This window comes from Apteryx mantelli, chromosome Z, assembly GCF_036417845.1.
Source record: "Apteryx mantelli isolate bAptMan1 chromosome Z, bAptMan1.hap1, whole genome shotgun sequence".
In the NCBI taxonomy this organism is placed as follows: Eukaryota; Metazoa; Chordata; class Aves; order Apterygiformes; family Apterygidae; genus Apteryx; species Apteryx mantelli.
The window spans coordinates 51,551,300-51,572,552 of NC_090020.1; the positions used below are offsets into that span (position 1 = coordinate 51,551,300).

The 21,253-nt window shown below is 38.3% G+C and overlaps 1 protein-coding gene across 1 annotated transcript in view; it reads left to right on the top strand.

Moving 5' to 3' along the window:
• MCTP1 (multiple C2 and transmembrane domain containing 1) overlaps positions 1–21,253 on the top strand; it is a 297,839-nt gene that overhangs the window by 129,066 nt on the left and 147,520 nt on the right. Inside the window, exons 3-6 of the mRNA XM_067315354.1 lie at positions 3,421–3,563; positions 8,343–8,422; positions 8,987–9,092; positions 16,193–16,231. Coding sequence (XP_067171455.1) covers positions 3,421–3,563; positions 8,343–8,422; positions 8,987–9,092; positions 16,193–16,231 — 368 coding nt within the window. The remainder of the gene's footprint in view (positions 1–3,420; positions 3,564–8,342; positions 8,423–8,986; positions 9,093–16,192; positions 16,232–21,253) is intronic.

The following is a 21,253-nucleotide window of genomic DNA, read 5'->3' on the forward strand; positions in this document are numbered from 1 at the left end:
AACTAGGAAAGATGGGGGAAGGGGAGAGTTATAGTGACAGGGTAGCTGACAAAAGACTGCTCAAGTCAGGATGCCTCCAACGGGTGAATGCAGCCAGGGAAGTGCACATGGGATGTGGCTATGGAGGACCCTCTTTTACCCCTCCTGGGAAACCTGCATGCTCGATCACCTCTCTGAAATGCCTGTACACCAACACATGCAGCATGGGGAACAAACAGGAAGAGCTAGAGATCTGTGTGTGGTCTCAGGGCCATGATCTCATTGCTATTACAGAGACATGGTGGGATAGCTCGCATGACTGGAGTGCTGTCATGGATGGCTACGTGCTTTTTAGGAAAGACAGGCCAGGAAAGCGAGGTGGCAGAGTTGCTCTTTATGTGAGAGAGCAACTGGAATGTATTGAGCTGTGCCTAGGGGTGGCTGAAGAGCGAGTCGAGAGCTTATGGGTAAGGATTAAAGGGCAGGCTAGCATGGGTGACACTGTTGTGGGTGTTTACTACAGGCCACCTGATCAGGAAGAGGAAGTCGATGAGGCCTTCTACAGACAGTTGGAAGTAGCCTCACGATCCCAGGCCCTGGTTCTCATGGGGGACTTCAACCACCCCAATATCTGCTGGAAAGACAACACAGCTAGGCACAAAGAGTCCTGGAGGTTCCTGCAGAGCATTGGTGACAACTTCTTGACACAGGTGGTGGAGGAACCAACAAGGAGAGGTGTGCTGCTGGACCCCGTACTAACAAACAAAGAAGGCCTGGTTGAAGATGTGAAGGTCGGAGGCTGCCTTGGCTGCAGTGACCATGAGATGGTGGAGTTCAGGATCCTGCGAGGAGGCAGCAGGGCACCAAGTAGGATCGCAACCCTAGACTTCAGGAGAGCAAACTTTGGCCTCTTCAGGGACCTACTTGGAGGAATCCCATGGGTTAGGGCCCTAGAAGGAAGGGGCATTCAAGAGAGCTGGTTAATATTCAAACATCACTTCCTCCAGGCTCAAGAGTGGTGCATCCCTATGAGTAGGAAGTCAAGCAAAGGAGGCAGGAGACCTGCATGGATGAGCAAGGAGCTCCTGGCAAAACTCAACCAGAAGAAGAAAGTATACAGAAAGTGGAAAGGGGGACAGGCCACTTGGGAGGAATATAGGAACGTTGTCAGAGTATGCAGGGATGCAACGAGGAAGGCTAAGGCCCGTTTGGAATTAAATCTGGCGAGAGATGTCAAGGACAGCAAGAAGGGCTTCTTCAAATACATCAGCAGTAAGAGGAAGACTAGGGAAAATGTGGGCCCTTTGCTGAATGGGGTGGGTGCCCCGGTGACGAAGGATGCAGAGAAGGCAGAGTTACTGAATGCCGCCTTTGCTTCAGTCTTTACTGCTCAGGCCAGCCCTCAGGAACCCCAGACCCTGGAGGCAAGAGAGAAAGTCTGGAGGAAGGAAGACTTTCCCCTGGTGGAGGAGGAGTGGGTTAGAGATCCTTTAAGCAAACTTGACACCCACAAATCCATGGGTCCTGATGGGATGCACCCATGAGTGCTGAGGGAGCTGGCGGATGTCATTGCTAAGCCACTCTCCATCATCTTTGAAAGGTCATGGAGAACAGGAGAGGTGCCTGAGGACTGGAAGAAAGCCAGCGTCACCCCAGTCTTCAAAAAGGGCAAGAAGGAGGACCCAGGGAACTACAGGCCAGTCAGCCTCACCTGCATCCCTGGAAAGGTGATGGAGCAGCTCATCCTGGAGGCCATCTCCAAGCATGTGGAGGACAAGAAGGTGATCAGGAGTAGTCAGCATGGCTTCACCAAGGGGAAATCATGCCTAACCAATCTGATAGCCTTCTCTGATGGAATGACTGCCTGGGTAGATGAGGGGAGAGCAGTGGATGTTGTCTCCCTTGACTTCAGCAAGGCTTTTGACACTGTCTCCCATAACATCCTCATAGGGAAGCTCAGGAAGTGTGGGCTAGATGAGTGGACAGTGAGGTGGACTGAGAACTGGCTGAATGGCAGAGCTCAGAGAGTTGTGATCAGCGGTGCAGAGTCAAGTTGGAGGCCTGTAGCTAGCGGTGTCCCCCAGGGGTCAGTACTGGGTCCAGTCTTGTTCAACTTCTTCATCAATGACCTGGATGAAGGGACAGAGTGCACCCTCAGCAAGTTTGCTGACGATACCAAACTGGGAGGAGTGGCGGATACACCAGAGGGCTGTGCTGCCATTCAGAGAGACCTGGACAGGCTGGAGAGGTGGGCGGAGAGGAACCTCATGAAGTTCAACAAAGGCAAGTGCAGGGTCCTGCACCTGGGGAGGAATAACCCCATGCACCAGTACAGGTTGGGGGTTGACCTGCTGGAAAGCAGCTCTGCGGAGAAGGACCTGGAAGTGCTGGTGGACACCAAGTTAAGCATGAGGCAGCAGTGTGCCCTTGTGGCCAAGAAGGCCAATGGTATCCTGGGGTGCATCAGGAAGAGTGTTGCCAGCAGGTCGAGGGAGGTGATCCTCCCCCTCTACTCAGCCCTGGGGAGGCCACATCTAGAGTACTGCGTCCAGTTCTGGGCTCCCCAGTACAAGAGGGATGTGGCACTACTGGAGCAAGTCCAGCGAAGGGCTGCAAAGATGATTAGGGTACTGGAGCATCTCTCTTATGAGGAAAGGCTGAGAGAGCTGGGCCTGTTTAGCTTGGAGAAGAGAAGGCTGAGAGGAGATCTTATCAACATGTACAAGTATCTGAAGGGAGGGTGTCGAGAGGATGGGACCAGACTCTTTTGAGTGGTGCCCAGCGACAGGATGCGAGGCAACGGGCACAAACTGAAACACAGACGCTTCCCTCTGAACATGAGGAAAAACTTCTTCACTGTGAGGGTGACAGAGCACTGGAACAGGTTGCCCAGAGAGGTTGTGGAGTCTCCTTCTCTGGAGATATTCAAAACCCGCCTGGACGTGATCTGTGCAACGTGCTCTAGGTGACGCTGCTTGAGCAGGGGGGTTGGACTTAGATGATCTCCAGAGGTCCCTTCCAACCTCAACCATTCTGTGATTCTGTGATTAGATATTACGGAAATTGTTTTGATCTTATAATCTAATTTTTGTGATTACATTAAGATAATATTCTAGTCCTGTTAAAGACAAAATTCTGTTGACTAAAAACTGCATTGGTATAGCCAGTATTTCATTCATGATGATCAGCCTTTGGATTCCAAACAAGAAAAGGGTAATGTAAGCACCCATGCTGTGATGTTAATGCACTATTATGTGAGTGATCACACTGTGTAAAATAAAATGTTACAGTAAAACAAAAATTTTAATTCTTTTCTCTATTGCTTTTAATTTGACTATCAGGAAAGATTGCATTCAGTTCTATTTAAGATAATTTAATCTCTTTTCTATTAATGTATGAAAAAGATATAATTAATTGTATCCATATATCTGTCTTTAACAGGAACCAGTGATCCATACGTCAAGTTCAAAATTGGAGGAAAAGAGGTATTTAGAAGTAAGACAATACACAAAAACCTCAATCCTGTGTGGGAAGAAAAATCTTCTGTTCTTATAGATCATCCTAGAGAACCTTTATATATAAAGGTGAGACACTTACTTAGTTTGTCTGTGAAATTACAACAGAATAGTTATTGAAAGATTTTATATTTTGTAATTTCTGTACGCTGAAAAAAGTTACCGTGTAATACTGCATTACTAAAGAATTTTTAGAGATAAAAATTATTTAAAGTACATCTATATCATGATGATGTAGGAATTTCCAAAGAAATAATGTAAGTACAGGAATTTCTCTTTATTTCAGGCCATAATTATTTTATATTTTTTAGTGTGTTCTTCGGGCAAAGAATGCAAAGAAAACTGTGTTTCATGTTGATGGCGTCCTTTTTATTTATAGAAGTATTGTTACATGATTCTGATAATTCTGACATGAAGCATAATCTATCCCATTAAAAGCTAATCGTTGCTGAGAGTAGTTTGAGAATTAATCAAGACCCAATTCTTCCTGTTTTGTTTACAAATTTTATAATCTATACTCTGAACACAATATCACAGAATCACAGAATGGTTGAGGTTGGAAGGGACCTCTGGAGATCATCTAGTCCAACCCCCCTGCTCAAGCAGCGTCACCTAGAGCACGTTGCACAGATCACGTCCAGGCGGGTTTTGAATATCTCCAGAGAAGGAGACTCCACAACCTCTCGGGGCAACCTGTTCCAGTGCTCTGTCACCCTCACAGTGAAGAAGTTTTTCCTCATGTTCAGAGGGAAGCGTCTGTGTTTCAGTTTGTGCCCGTTGCCTCGCATCCTGTCGCTGGGCACCACTCAAAAGAGTCTGGTCCCATCCTCTCGACACCCTCCCTTCAGATACTTGTACATGTTGATAAGATCTCCTCTCAGCCTTCTCTTCTCCAAGCTAAACAGGCCCAGCTCTCTCAGCCTTTCCTCATAAGAGAGATGCTCCAGTACCCTAATCATCTTTGCAGCCCTTCGCTGGACTTGCTCCAGTAGTGCCACATCCCTCTTGTACTGGGGAGCCCAGAACTGGACGCAGTACTCTAGATGTGGCCTCCCCAGGGCTGAGTAGAGGGGGAGGATCACCTCCCTCGACCTGCTGGCAACACTCTTCCTGATGCACCCCAGGATACCATTGGCCTTCTTGGCCACAAGGGCACACTGCTGCCTCATGCTTAACTTGGTGTCCACCAGCACTTCCAGGTCCTTCTCCGCAGAGCTGCTTTCCAGCAGGTCAACCCCCAACCTGTACTGGTGCATGGGGTTATTCCTCCCCAGGTGCAGGACCCTGCACTTGCCTTTGTTGAACTTCATGAGGTTCCTCTCCGCCCACCTCTCCAGCCTGTCCAGGTCTCTCTGAATGGCAGCACAGCCCTCTGGTGTATCCGCCACTCCTCCCAGTTTGGTATCGTCAGCAAACTTGCTGAGGGTGCACTCTGTCCCTTCATCCAGGTCATTGATGAAGAAGTTGAACAAGACTGGACCCAGTACTGACCCCTGGGGGACACCGCTAGCTACAGGCCTCCAACTTGACTCTGCACCGCTGATCACAACTCTCTGAGCTCTGCCATTCAGCCAGTTCTCAGTCCACCTCACTGTCCACTCATCTAGCCCACACTTCCTGAGCTTCCCTATGAGGATGTTATGGGAGACAGTGTCAAAAGCCTTGCTGAAGTCAAGGGAGACAACATCCACTGCTCTCCCCTCATCTACCCAGGCAGTCATTCCATCAGAGAAGGCTATCAGATTGGTTAGGCATGATTTCCCCTTGGTGAAGCCATGCTGACTACTCCTGATCACCTTCTTGTCCTCCACATGCTTGGAGATGGCCTCCAGGATGAGCTGCTCCATCACCTTTCCAGGGATGCAGGTGAGGCTGACTGGCCTGTAGTTCCCTGGGTCCTCCTTCTTGCCCTTTTTGAAGACTGGGGTGACGCTGGCTTTCTTCCAGTCCTCAGGCACCTCTCCTGTTCTCCATGACCTTTCAAAGATGATGGAGAGTGGCTTAGCAATGACATCCGCCAGCTCCCTCAGCACTCATGGGTGCATCCCATCAGGACCCATGGATTTGTGGGTGTCAAGTTTGCTTAAAGGATCTCTAACCCACTCCTCCTCCACCAGGGGAAAGTCTTCCTTCCTCCAGACTTTCTCTCTTGCCTCCAGGGTCTGGGGTTCCTGAGGGCTGGCCTGAGCAGTAAAGACTGAAGCAAAGGCGGCATTCAGTAACTCTGCCTTCTCTGCATCCTTCGTCACCGGGGCACCCACCCCATTCAGCAAAGGGCCCACATTTTCCCTAGTCTTCCTCTTACTGCTGATGTATTTGAAGAAGCCCTTCTTGCTGTCCTTGACATCTCTCGCCAGATTTAATTCCAAACGGGCCTTAGCCTTCCTCGTTGCATCCCTGCATACTCTGACAACGTTCCTATATTCCTCCCAAGTGGCCTGTTGTTTGGTTATATGCTTCGTTATATTTGCTTTTTAGTGCGTGGGTGTTTTTTTTTTTTTTTTTCCCCCCTTTCTTTAACATTGTGACTGGTCTAAGTATATTGCAAGTGAGGACAGTTTTACCATGAGAGGCATCATTTCTTCAAAAACATCAGGTTGCTTTAGTTTAAATCAAAGAGAGACCAACAGTATGCAGAGTAATTAGTAGTAGTGCGCTAATATTTCTCAGTTATCTGTATTGGAATGGAATGTAGAAGTCCCTGTACTTGAAAAAGATCCAGGTCATTGTTTTACAGGCCTGGAATGGAAAAGCACTTTCTGGCCCAGATGTCTTACAGTGATATGTTTCCAAAACTGATCCATAATTTTATAAAACAAAGTAGATAACTTTTTCAGATTTGAATTTTTTATAGAAAAAAACCTGTAATCTTAGGCTTCTAATTAGAACATACATAGATCAATAATTCTCTGAGAATTATTAGAAACTTAGATCATACCTATATATTCCTTTAATTGGTCTGAAATGGTATAATGCTTCATGTTAGTATTAATCTGAATCTGAAATAGATGACAAAAACTTTAACTGAAATATACTTATGGAATTACAGAACTGTTATTAGATCAATGCCACTGAAAAAGTCTTTGGATATGTCTCTGTATTGGCAGTCCCTCCAATAATTTCATGTATGCCCAGATAATGTGCATCATTATCATGAACTGTTAAAATTAATTATAATTTTTTTGTTGGCACTTCACTGCTCTTATTACTCTCAGCAACTCAGAAGGAATTAACATGTGCCCAGGACTGAAAAAGAGAGAAGCAGATTCGAAGAGGCACAGTTACAACATAGCTGCTTGTTTTGATTTCTTTATACCCAATACCTCCAATAGGTCACAAGGGAATAGGAATATATATTTTTGGTCTTTCAAGGAAATCTGTGTCAGTCAGTATAATGTGCATCTTCCCATGTTTGTATTCTGAACACACCATCTGAGTATTTAAATTATCATAGCTCATTCAGGTATTCTAAGACAGGACTAATTTATACTAACTCAGCTGAAATCATTCATTTGATGTTTTCTTGATCATTTTTATGGGGAGAAAACAATTGTTTTGCAACATAAGCTGAAATTTTATCCTTTATTTTCTTTCCACATTAGAATGATAATTAGGTATCCAAAATATGAGCGTATGAACTCAGGTAGATTGCATATGCGGGACTTGCATTCAAATACTTGGATTTGATCCTTTGTGTCCCACAGCAGTGCCGTAACCACTGAGCTATGCAATTGCTGTTTACTTCTGTCTTAAGCCAGTGCATATTAAGATATTTGTATAAGATGAGCAGTTTTAACTTCCTGGAAAAGAGATTCCATAATACAGTATTTAAAGTATTTATATCAAAATCAAAGACCTTGAACTTAACGCTGCCACATCTCAGTTAAATATTCTCATTAATTAGCTATTCATGAGTGTTGCTCTTAGTGCTGAAAGTATATTCCAGTTCTCAGAAATTCTTATGACAATATTTGCCATGAAGTTTAACTCACCCAAAAAGTTTGATTTTGATAATTTACATTTTCTTATTTTTGATTTTTGTAGCGCGTCACTACTTTTCTGTTTTGCTTTTCCCCTTTTTTGTTTGTTTATTTCCCTCCAAAAGCCACCCTTAAATCAGTTCATCCCTCTGATTTGAGAAGGCAGAATCCATCTCAAATTATTGGTACCATTCAATGTACAGGTCACAGATTACTGTCTAGATTTCTGTAAGTTTGTCCAGATGCTTTCTCAACTAGGTAGCAAGTTAGCAGGCAGGCTCCTTATAGTGGAATAACAAATGTCAATATCTCCCTGCATATGGCCATTAATTTTTCATCTTACATTATAAAATTTGTAAAATCTAGAAATTTATAAAACCTTCAAAACCTAGTCTGATACAATTTTATCATTCCTAATACTGATGCAAGTGTTACAATAATCTATTTTTCACAGTTATAACCCACCCTTGTGCCTTGTATTTTGTAAAACTCATAAGTGTATGAACTGATGTGTAACAAATCTGTGATTCCTCTTCTTGCTTTAGGTTTTTTTTTGGTTGTCTTTTTTTAGTGCCTGTGTTCATAAAAAATGCTTTTTTGTTGTTATAAAATTGGTGGCATTCACATCAAATAGACTAGTAGTATTATATCCCATGTGTCTGTACATTGCACATTCTGACCTTTAAAAAAACAGCTTCAAACTTTATTTAGCAGCCAGTAAATTTCAGCTTAGTTTTAGCTAGGCCTGATTTAACATGTGGGAGATGTAGTCTGGCTCTGGAAACTGAGTTTCAAGAATCATACATGAGACTAAAAAAAGAAAAAAAATCTAATGCTGGAAAATGCTTTCGTCTCCTGTGCATCTTAGGTCTTTGATTATGACTTTGGACTTCAAGATGACTTTATTGGTTCAGCATTTTTGGATCTCACTTCATTAGAATTAAACAGGTATGGCACAAACAAGCCCATGGAGTAATTCCTTGTGCTGGTCTGCTAATTTCATATTTGTGGAATTGCAAATAGAACATTAAGCTTAAAAACAATAATAAACCTCTGTCACGTAAAGCTAGCAGAGGAAAAACCCTTTAGGTTTAGGGAATTAGTGTAATAAGAATGTTAACAATATATTAGCTGGTTGTGCAAAAACCTTTGTTACAGTGCCTACAGCGAGATTAGTTTTGTAACCACTTTATTCCTGTTTCCTATTGTCTTCATTCACAGCATTACCACCTACTGTTCAATTTATTTTTCTTCTCTTTTAATTGAAATTAATATTATAGTTCAGATTTAATTACTTCAGTATGTATAGTTACTTAACATGGAGTAACAGTATTTAGTATTTATTTATGAGTATTTAGAATGTAATTCTTAAAATTAGTCATAGGTTAAACTTACAAAATAATTTTCAAGTAGCTTCCTATAAATGCTTGTTCCATTAATTCTTATGATTCAGAAATTTCATTATATGAGAGCCTGAAATCAAAATTACATGCTTATGTTTTTGTCTCCTAGGCAAACAGATGTTACCTTGAGTCTGAAGGATCCTCACTACCCTGACCATGATCTGGGAAGTATATTGTTATCGGTTCTATTGGCTCCTAGAGAAGAACAGCGAGAAGTAGTAAGTTTAAATGTTTTCCTAAGTGTTTTCACTCTTGTGGTCCTTCTGTGGTAGGATGATTTAAAGCACTGCAAGAGTAAAACATATATCCTGAAAAAAGTTTGATTTTTTTCTAGCTCTTAAGACAATGCTAAGCAGTATTTCTGATACAGTACAGCATGCTTAATCTGCTTCAAACTGGATCCTCCGTGTGCTAACAGTGAGGGATCTAGATTGAACATAAATGTTCAGCAGTTGCAAGTGAAGTCAGTTGCAGGTGAATGCTGGTGATTAATATGGAAGAACATCAACAAACCAGTTTTATTATTGCCAAGGAATTTTGGACCTAGTGCTGCTGTCTCCAGATATGAATGTTTGAATCCTATTTCACACTGAAAAGAAAGAAACTTGAAAAAGGTAGCATTTCTGCTTCTTGGCATTTAGTGATGAAGTATTATTTGATATTTTGCAATTTCATGAACAGATTCCAATTACAAAGTTGCGTATTTTTCTGTTTATTATATTTCCTTCATAAATCTTAGTTTTCCTAGCTGCTTAGCTGTTACTGAAAATAGCTTCCAGTTTTATAGGTCCTGTTAGTTGTAACGAATTTTGAATTTAGTTGGATGTATTTTACTAGTCTTTGTCTGACTTTTGACTTGAGTAGTAGTGGCACATTTATGGTAGAAATATATGTGGTAGAACTACAGTGGACGTCCTGTTCAGAGGTTGTAAAATAACATGGATTCCTTTGGCATCAGAGAATTCAAGAAAAAACTATTAATCTGATGAAATTCTCCATTCAGATTCAGTCTCTGTTCTGTAAATATGAATATGGTCAGCTATATGGGTTTTATATGTATGTTTATGTATGATATGGAACATTAGTATGACACATCATCCTGTTGAATACCCAACATGAGGAGGATTAATGGGTTGTTACATTGTTCTTTTTCTGCTTTTCTTTTAGCTCTAATTAAATAGGCTAGTAAGTCAATTATTGGAATTACATGTTTGGTATTTGGCATGACAGAGATTTAGAGTTTTGGAAATGGCTTCCTCCTCTGTTAATTTTCTTTGCGACATTCCAAAAATGATGGAAACCGATAATAATATCCTGGAAATTTTTTTTATGTATTATTGTTTCTTTAAGTAATAACTTCATCTGAACAACTCAGAACAATGTCTTGCAAATTTGCACCACTTAAGTGTTTATTACTTAAATTGGAAAACATATTTGATTACATTATTTTGTGTGTGTGTTTGGATAAAAACAGCCTTTCTGAGTTGGCCCATAATAGCCTTGTTGTTCCAGCTGTTTTGGCATTATCCTCCCATAATCCAAGGCCCTGAGGCAGAGAAATATTATGCTTTTATATGGGAAACCATTAATGTGGACAGTAGAAGTAGGTTTGTTTCCTCTTTTCATCGTACAGACAGGACAGATACTGCACTGTTCAGTATTAAGGAAGAATATAATCTATTACAGAAAGAGAGCTAAGGAAAATCATGGTTGAAAAAATTAAACTATGACACTGCAGTAACATGTCTTTTTTCCTAGGGGTGTTTATTCAGTGGGTCAGTAACTGAATCGGAGAAGCAGTGGGAGTGCAAAGAGTTGCTGGATAGCAACCTTTTTCATGCTCAGTTGCCTGTTATTCTAATAAGAGAAATAATTGATTTAATGGTATTATATATTGTTATTAGTTTTCTATTTAGTAAGCTAAGCTGTTTACTTTACCTGAAGTGACTAGCTTTTCTTTTCGTTTAAACTGCTGTTTTATCGGACTTCATTCTGAAAATGTTCAAGACTCAGTACCTGATTCTCAATCTGAAGTTTTATATTTCTTATTAGAAATCAATCTTCCCAAGTTATGTATCTCAGAGAACAGTTCTAACAAGAATTCCGGTAGAATTAGTGAATTTGCATCACAGGGAGGGGAAGCTGACCTACATGTGTATAACAATATTTTATGGGTTTAATAATTCAAAGCGTAATTATCTTTTTTTCAGTTTTCACATGAATTTACTTATTTATTAGATTTTATTTACTCTCTAGGGAGCAGATATATTACAAGATGTATCACTCCAATTAAATTGTCATCCTTGGTTGTTTTTAAAATGTCTTGTAATAATGAAGATGATTTTGATTAAATTTAATGTGCTTGAGATGAATAAATTTTCAAATGTTGTGTTAGAGGGTTAGGCCTAATTTTTGCCTGTATTTACTGCTATGCAAATGTTGACCATATAAAATAGTAATTAAAGTAACTCCTACATTCCCAAATTAGGTAACATGCTGTTTGAATGATTACTGCTTCTTTTCTACTCAGCTATCTGTACATAGGCAAAAATTTAAATTACTTTGATTGAATTAATTTAATTGAAATATATTTCGGCACAGATGTAAAAAATTGTGACTCCCTCTAAATATGCTTTAATAGTTGTTGCATACAAGAAATAGAAAATGCTGTGTCCAGATCACATGCATTTTTTTTCCTGAATCCTTACAAATATTCTTAAAACCTGTTAGCTTGATATTCCTGTATCAGTTATATTTTGCAGATATATTTTCTTCTGAATAAGTTTTAACTTGCTCAGTGGAAAACTCTAACCTGCTTGCGCATGTTGTCATGTAAATGGTGGAAAGTTGTTAAATTAAATCAAGCTGAATTCAGAAATTCATTGCTGTATGTAAAGAACTTAAATTTTATATACTTAAATTGAGAATGCCTCTTAAGACCATTGAAAGGGAAAGAAAAAAGAATAGCTACAACAAAAGAAATAGTAGCTTTCCCACATGGCTATAGCATAAAAGTAGCATTGCATTTGATCCTAGATATTGGGCAGCTCTGTACTAATAATCCAAATCTCAGCCATTCGTGAACAAAACTTGCCGTTCATGAACATGCTGTTTGGTAAGTTGGTGATGCAGACTGGACTTCCCAACAAGATCCCTAGCTACCGGAATCGCAGAGGCTGGGAGTTTTTTTGGAGTTTACACATTCAGGATTAATGTGCAGATTAAGGGCGAGTCTTGTAGCGATGCGTTTTGTTGGTATGTCAAAATACCGTAGCTGTGTATTACAGGGGAATGCATCCTGTTTTACTGTGTGGTAAATACTGAGACTTTTAGCACCTGTGTTGGAGGATAAGATATTTCAGTTGGAAGTTTGGAGTGAAACGGTAGAAAATTGGGGAGGGGGGCTTATTGTATATTGTTTCCTGTCTATGAGAGAGAGGAGAGACCATTAAATGCGTTACTATTACAAATAATTTAAAAAATAAGCAGTACGGAAGAAAGAGTATCTTATCTTTCTGAAAGAAGTTGTGATGAGATGCAGATTTCCAGTATGCTGACTGGTGAGATGTTCTTCCTTGTCATTTATTGCTAAAAGGTCCCATTTCCTAAGATAAAAACTGATTACACTTGTTTCCAAATAACTTCGCCTTTTGTGACCTAATGTCTATTCTAAAGGCACATGTAAATTTTACAATTAATCTTGTAATATAACTTCATGTTTGAGCCATGTACATGAATAGATCTCTTACTGAGTCTTATTGAAATGAAGGCAACCTGATTCATGCTAATTTTTGAACTTTGTTTAATAAAATTGGATTCAAAAATCGTAAGTGAATCATTCTTATGCAACTGTAGAAATAAGAACACCTTTAGTATTTAGTAGCAATGATACTACAATATTTTGTTCCAAAATCCAGCCCACAAAAGTAAGTTACAGTAGCACTAGTTCCAATAATTTATTTTCGTTTGCTCTGTGGCGTTAATACTTGTCCTTTACATTAACATAGCAGTTTTAATGATTTTGCTTTGTGAGCACGGATAGCTTAGACAACCAATGCAAACAAAGATGACTTAAAAAAAAAAAAAAAAGTATGTGAATATATGCGTATGTAAAAACATGCAAACATGTAAAACCTGTGAGAACTACAAAAAATGTAGTTTGAACTCTACTTCTAAAAGTAAGGTGTGTATGATGTACTGTATGTACTATTTTTATATTAATTACTCTTAAAAAGAGTATAATCATTTAAAATTTTTCTTAGACCTGCTCAAATGAAGCTTTTTTTTCCTTTTTTAATTCAGACTGTATTCTGTTAATCCTTATTTTTGAATACATGTTGCATTATGCTTGCGAATGTGTCATCTGTAGTTTCATGCATGCCAATTAAAGCTGTGTATGTGATGTCTGCAGATCTGTGTTCTGTGTTGTTAATCGTCGGCGCTGTAGTGCATGTAAGTTTTTCTGGCTCTTTCCCTAGCAGAATTCAGTGCACAGATTTCATCACTGGAGAACTTGCAAAGTAACTGTGAGTTCATTTGAGCTGCATGTCTCCCGTATATTCGCTAGAACAGTGGTTTCCAACCTAGGTCTTAGAGGCAACTCTCGGCTATGGAAATTAGAAATTTAGTTACTTGGTCAGAACAGTTGCCTTGTGGCCAGCAGAGATTGGGAATTGCTGTTCTACAGCTGCCAACTGCTTGAGAAGCATAGAAAAGGGATAAAATGAAACATATGAATGTTACTTGGAGGCTGCTATTTAATGAGAATAAAATTCATGGGATTTTTTTTTTCCTGCCTTAAATCATTTATCCTAAATGACACTTAATACTTGTTTGCTTCATGTAAAAATATTAACAACATTAATATGCAGCAGTTTGCTTGCTGTCTTAAATCTTGTAATGTAATTAAATTTTTTTATCTGTCAAAGGATAATAATATCGTAGAAAAAAAGAGTGACAGAATTGGACTCAGGGCATGGAATGTTTCCGTATGAAATAGTTCCATGCAGATCATCCATCATAGTCTATGATGTTTATTTATTTTATTGGCTTCTGAGGATAGTTATGATTGCTTCAGCTTATTCTGCTATAGCTGGTGATAATGCCAGTGCTTTCAACAGTACAGTCATATGTTTCCATAGCTACTACACAAACTTAACTACTCAAAGCTGAAATAATATTAGATATGTAGTTGATGCTGATTTGGGGCCAAGTTCTCCTCCTTACTTACAGCCTGATTCAAATCCCAGTGAAGCTGAATTTTTTGTTCTGACTTGTAGGTGTGTAGGATGAAACATCTACAAGAACGGGAAACGTTATGGTATAGGTGACACAGGTCCTGGGATAGGACCTGGGAACTCTGAGTTCTTGTCCAAGAACTGCTGTTCACCTCAGGCTGCTTAATTTTTATGTGCCTCTTTTATTCTACCTATAAAAATGAGTAAAATGGCTTTTTCCAGCTTTTTAAAACATTTAATATCTTTGTACATTTGCCAAAGTCACAGTGTTATTTTTATCACTGATTTATGGCTGAACTTGAGCCTTTAGGCTTTAACTATTCAGAGCAGCTTAAAAACTTTCTGACAAACTGATTGTTTTTCTCTGCCCAACAAGCTGTGTTTAGATGAAGAAATTCTGTATATTTTAAAATTATAAAAATCAAAAAGTATTTTAGTGATAGTTCAATAGAAAAAATTATGTTTATTTTTATGAGATAAAGAAGTTTCAGGAGAAATGAATGCCCTTTGATTTGTCCTTGCTCAGGGTAAGCATGGGCTGCTAAATGCTGTTAAATTGTACAAACAAATCTCTCTGTTTCCACAGCACTGCTTTAAACAGCAGTTGTGTTTACAGATAAATTGTCCACGTTCATCTTGACTGGTGTATCTGTTTTATTTAATGATTAAGAATCCGTGTCTGTGGACACTATGTTCCAGCATGACAAAGCATTATCTCTAGCAGGGCCAAGGTTTTACAGATTATTTAGGTAATAGGCTACTGTGTTCTGGGTGTGTTTTTTTGTGTGTTTTGTTTTTAAGAGTCAAGAAGAGTATAACAACTTCGTAAGTTGACAGCTAGAAAGTGAAAGGTGTCAGTAGTAAAAGATAATAACATCTATTTCAGTAAATGTAATACATTACCACCAGTCTGTGGTACATTACACCTTATGCATTGCACTGGTTTTCTTTCTGTTCTCAGATGATACAGAACTGAAGAGATCAAAATGTTTAACATAAATGTATGGAAATTGAGACTTTTAATATTATATCAAAAGAAAATAAAGTGTAGGCAATTTTCATGGATATTTATCTAGAGCAAATGAAGAACGTTTGAAATAATTTGGTAGACTTAGAGGCACAGTCTCATTAGGCAGTGCTGGTGAGCACCAGATCAGTGCTGATGTGCCTCCCCCAGACGTTGTCCTAGAGAAAGAGTGGTTCAAGTGGACCTAGTAGCCAGCAGTCAACCCAAGCTGGAGGACATTGGAGGGCTACCTGTTCCCCTGCCCACATATCCAACACCAATTTTTATGACAAAGGTGGTGTTTGGTAGTGTTATCAATGAAGAAGCTTTTTTGTTGTTATGTCATGTGATATGATAGCAACCTTCCTCTTCCTCAGTCATCCAGTAGATATGATATTATCATCTAGCCTTGAATGTTTATAGTTCTAATAAATCTGATTATTTAACAATACTTGGCTCTAGAACTATTTTTAGTGAGTGAGAACTAGAGCTTACTCAAATTCCAGAAATTGAACTTAAGGTGTGAATTTTATTGTAGTCCATGTGTATAATTATCAAAAAATACAACTATTTTCATTACTGTGGACCTATGTAGCAGCGGTAGCCTTAAAGATTTTGATAGATGTATGTCATCCAATAATCCCTATGTAGGATTAATCTTTGGGGCTACACAGGCTGAACTAAGCAGTAGAGTGTTCTGAAGAATTAGAGTATATTAAAGAACAATTATTGACAGTATCACTCAAAATGTAAGTCACTGTCAGTAGTGGCAGACTGATGTTTTTCATTGCTTACCTCTGCCTTTTTTTTTTTTTTTAATACATTTTCACATACATTACTGCATTGCCTCCAGAAATAAGAAATACATACTATCCAGAAAGTATGCCTGGGTGTGAACAGTGCTTCTAGTTGTGTAGTTTGATTTCAGTCTTGTGTAGTTGTGATTGGAGTGTATGTGTTGCTGCTTCAGTTGTAGTGGTGGTTAAATGTGGATTGTCCCATGGAAGACAGTTGGCCTCCTTTTCTGTATTTCAGAGTAAAAGGTAATTAAAATGCTCTATTTTATTTTCAGACAATGCTAATGAGGAAGAGTTGGAAAAGATCAAGTAAGGTAACTTCTAGCATGTGGTCTTCTGGCATTTTTTAGAAGAACTATGATGTTTTACCAAATGTTTTCTAGGACTGGAAACTTGTGGTGCAGGATTTATTCTCTTTCAAATTGTGTTTTAATAAGATTGTTTTGTATGACAGCTGAGGTGAACTTTTAATGTAATCGTTAAACCTTTGAACTTTGTTATAGCATTTTAGCCTATCTTGGAATCATCCAGCAACTTCAATTAATAAATGGTAAAGGTATTCTAATTCTTTTTCAAATACCTTTATCTGTCGTATATAAAGTTTCTTTTAAGCCTGCTCCTTAACTCCTAATGTTAACATAAAGAATTATTGACAAATGGTAACTCTTGCTTTCCTATTACTTATTACTGTCACTGATTAGAATTTTTGTGTGTGTGTGGAAGTTTTCAGACTGCTTCTCAAGGATAAGTTTCCCTGATCTTGGGGTATGCACACCCTGAGCTATAGCGGCCAGATTTTCCAAGAGTAAAGTGCTTAAGGAATCCACCCCAACCTCTGCTTTAGACAGCTCTTTAGATGCAGCTTGAGGTGCGTTGAGTATCTCGCTGTAGAAGTCTGTGTTTCTTCCCACTGGGGTTAGTCTGGGAGCTTGACTGTGGTAGAATACAGTTCACTTTTACCTTTTCCCTTTATGTGCTTCTGAGAAGATGATGAAAATGTTTTCTGGCCACTCATTCCTAACGCTGCCACGCTGCTTTTGGGTTTTGAGCTTTCTTATTATTTGTGTAAGTAAAAACAGCATTCAGTTATCTCAAAGACTTGAGCTGGATTGGTAGATTGTTTTTTGAGTTGTTACTGTGTAAAAGTGTTAGAGAAAAATAAAATATCTATATAGGGTGATTTTAGTTTATAAAACAAGTGATTTACTTTTCTAATATACTGATGTACAAATTTAAATGGAAGGTCAACAGTAAACATTTGGCTCACTGCGTATTTGCATAATATAAAATTTGTTTGTTTTTAGAAGAGCAGGATTAATAATTCTTTGGTTCAACATGGAGTTTTCACAGAGGTGGTTTTTGTGGTACATGACAGTTCTTAATCTCAGTTTCCTTTTTGAAATCTATAATAAAAAGATAGTTGGAGAAGTGATGACATGTAATAATTTGGTGCTTATATCGTTCATGCAAGTTTTCCTGAAATTTGTAAGATGCTCAAACTTCTGAAGAGTTGATGAAGAGTTGTGGGACTGGTGAAGTGTGCAGCTCTTTTACATCCTGCAAACGATACATTAACTTCTGATATACTGAATGTGGTTGGGTGACAGTTGTAAACTTAGTTTATGAAGAATTTTCCTGTACTTCATTTGTAATTGACACCGTTGTCAGCCCTGATAATCCTGAATGAATGGTACAACATGATAGTTGGGAATTCTTCAGAACTGTTCAGCTGAATTACTTATGTGTTCTTTTACTTTGCATTCATTTGATAGCACTTCATTCAATAGTTGCCATTCACAAAGAGCCGTATCAAAAGATTTGGCCACTAGAGAAAGTCTGAATTTAAATATGGCATTTCTCTACATTTATCTAAGCTAAATTTATAATTTACCTAAATATGTAATGCATATATACTGTATATATATTAAGTATAAGTATATGATGTATCAGCAGAAGTCCTTGATGATATCTCTCTGTTAAACTACAGAACTGTGTGATAAACTGCATTGTTTTATAACTGAAGTCACCTTTGTTGTAATCTGCTCCCTTTTCCTGTGGAGCTCTCCTAGAATTCCAAATCTTTGAATGGCTGTCATTAAAACAAATGAAAAAATCTTTATTTACAAAGAATGCCCTCAAAAAATTGCTGTGCTTAAGGGTGCAGGATGATCAGTATTAAATGAGACATCATTCACAAATTTGAGACGTCTAGAAACAGGTACTTTATCCTATTAAATAATGGAGAAAACCTCTTATAGGAGATCCTTTTTCTTGAGGAAGTATTTGTCTTACATTCCTGAAAGCCGAGAAAACTGAATATTAAATTTTTTAAGTCATCATTTGTAGATATCTCTATAAAATTTCTTAAATGTATTCTCTTAACTCTCCAAAGTCTTTACAATGACATTTCTATTAATAGGATTTTACAGATTGAGATGAAGTAAGATGTTTTTTAAAACTCTCATATACTTTAAATCTAGCTATTCTGTGGCATATATAGCCTAAAGCTAAGATATGATTATGCAGAGCAGTATGGCGTAACTGGTGTTCATGATCTGCATTACTTGCTTGTTGTTCCATCTAGCTTGAATAATAGTTGTAAAATGAATGGTAACTAATCTTCTATATCACAGTATTCGTATACATATATGAAAAATTACTTTGGCCAAATTCTGAATCTCTATTCCAAATTCTGTTCCCCGCGTGCATCCTAAAGATGAAGTTAGGGTCTCATGAAATATCCAGGTAAATGCACCTATGTATCTTACCTATTTTGTGTGTAAACTTGTGTTTACACAACACTAGTGGTGTTGCAGCAATATATTTTCCACTTTTGTTGATTTTTTCCCCCCCTTGTTTGCTTTATTCCAATCATCCTCTTGATAGGAGTTCATAGGAGCTAGTTCACTCACACTATCTCAGTCAGAGGGACAGCTTATCTTTCCCTGAATCTAGCAAAAATGAAATTCAAACTATTTAGAAGTCAGTCCTATGAAAAAGAAAATCAACCTTCTTGTCTTCAGCAAAAGGAGGCTCCCAGTGGGCTATGAAAAACAGTAACAACAACAACAAACAAGAAACCAGACAAACCATATCATCTTTGCTGGGAAATTACAAATTGCATTCAGTTCTGCAGTCAGTTAACTGTTCTGCATCAGTTGACTGTTTGCTTTCATCTGCCACAATCTTGATGTTGGCCTGAATCAAACTGCTGATCAGTGATTACAGCTTCCCAGGTATGACATCTCCTGAGTAGGCTGGTAGAGGAAGTAGCTTCATTTCTAGCAGTTACAAGAATGATTACCACTCGTTCTGTCCTAAGATTCGTTACACCTCAAGTCAAAAGGGAAATAGGTTATTTAACATTTTGTTCACATATCTGTGAACTGGGGGGTTGCCCACTAATCTCCATGTGTCCATGCCTCTGTTCCTATGGTTTAGAGATCAATTCCTTAGATATCCTGTGGGTTAGCAGATAAGTGCTACAGAAAAAAGAAAGGGCGCGTAAGATCTGAATAGTCTGAGTAATTCATTTAAGCCAAATAGAGGATTTTTTGCTTTCTTATTACTTTCTTTTTACTTTTATTTCCTTATACAGCTATTAGAAAAGCTTTCACCAATGCAAATGGACTTTCCACTTCATGTATGGAATCTGACCTATTCTGCTTTCTTCCACCAGTTTTTCATTAGGGCAAGTTTTTTACTTGTACCTAATTATTCTGTTTAAGATACAGCCTTTTCTATCTGTTTGCTGTACCTCCTGGATTGTAGCCTGCAGCCTAGTTTCTCTTCATAAACTCTTCTATGGAATGGACATTTCTTTTCCATCCATTTCACCTGCTTCTCTCGATGGGCTTCTCCCACCCATGAAGAATTGATACTGTGTTCTTATATTTCTTTCATTTTGTTCCTGGCAATTCCTGGCAACTTTTTCTGATTGCTCTTGCTATTTGGTTTGAGGGGAAAAAGACCTCCTTCATCCTGCATTGCTTTCTAAACTTTCTAGATACCAGATCTAATTTGATCAAACACTGTTATGTTGTGGTTTAGATAGAGCAGGAGCACAGAAATGCCTAAAATTGCCAAAGCGGTAATTCATTACTCATAGTCAACACTGCCTATGACAGTGTGGTGGATAGTGCTGCTTCTTGAAGTGATTTCCATTACAGAATCCTCAAATTACAAGTTGTTTGAGAAAGAAGACATACTACTTCTAGCATGAGCCAGCACAGATGAATTGGAAAAAGTTTTCTTTTTACTCTTGAAAGAAAAATGTTAATGTCCTATTAATGTTTCCTTATGAAAATGTTCAGGAAAAAAATCAATTCTAACTCCTTATTTACTATTTCTCCACAGCACAGAGTCTTAATCAATAGCTGATGAAAGGGTATGGGAAGAGAGCCTGTTAAAATGTTGGCAGCAGAACACTGAATAAGAAATACACATATTACAGTCTTTCTCCTTGTCATTTGTATACTATGTTCAGTGCAGTGCTGTCTTAAAAAAAAAAAAAAAAAAGCTTAAAATTGTCTTTACCATTATTAATCCTAAAGCTGATGACACAGAAAAGACAAGACTCTTTAAATGTAGTATTTTTCCCTTGTACAAAATGAAGATGTTCTTTTAGTTAAATACTTCCTGCTCATGCTTACTCTCTTAGCTTCTGATGATGAAATTTCCTTACGTTTTTTTTTGTCTTACCTTTACTGCCAGCAGCTTTTTTTCTTTTTCATCCAGATAAAATCTTACTGCTTCTAGCACTTGCATAATGTACAGCAATGTTGAGGTCGAAAGGATAAATACCGGACTTGTGGTCAATGAAACAGTAATTACACTTCAGAGCAAATGTATTTTCCAGCCAAAATCAACATTTTTTTTTTAATCATAGCGTGGAAATGGAAGGGGGATAGGAAGAGCTTGCATGCATTTAAAAAAAATGTTTCTTTTTGTTGCACAATGTGAAATATTTTGTGGTTGTTAACTCCTACTAGTAAGCGTTGACTTTGCAGACAGTACTTCCTCTGGAAGAGTAAAATGTTATGCTTTTTAGATGTATGCAGTTTACTTATTTATTTTTATTTTTTTAAAGTTGTCAAGTAATTTTATCAGCATTTGACAATTATTGTTTCTTTTAGTTTAAGCAGAAGCCTTTTCTTTGAGATTCTCTCTTTCATATAACATTACATTTTTTTCAGAGCAGGCAGCCTTTTTTGAAAGGAATATGAAGATAGTAAATATTTTATCATCTGTTCTCTGTGTTGCTGTACAGTTTGGTATATGCTTACAGGAGGTTAATTCAGAAAAGGGTAAGGGGACAGTGCTATTTAGATTGTGCT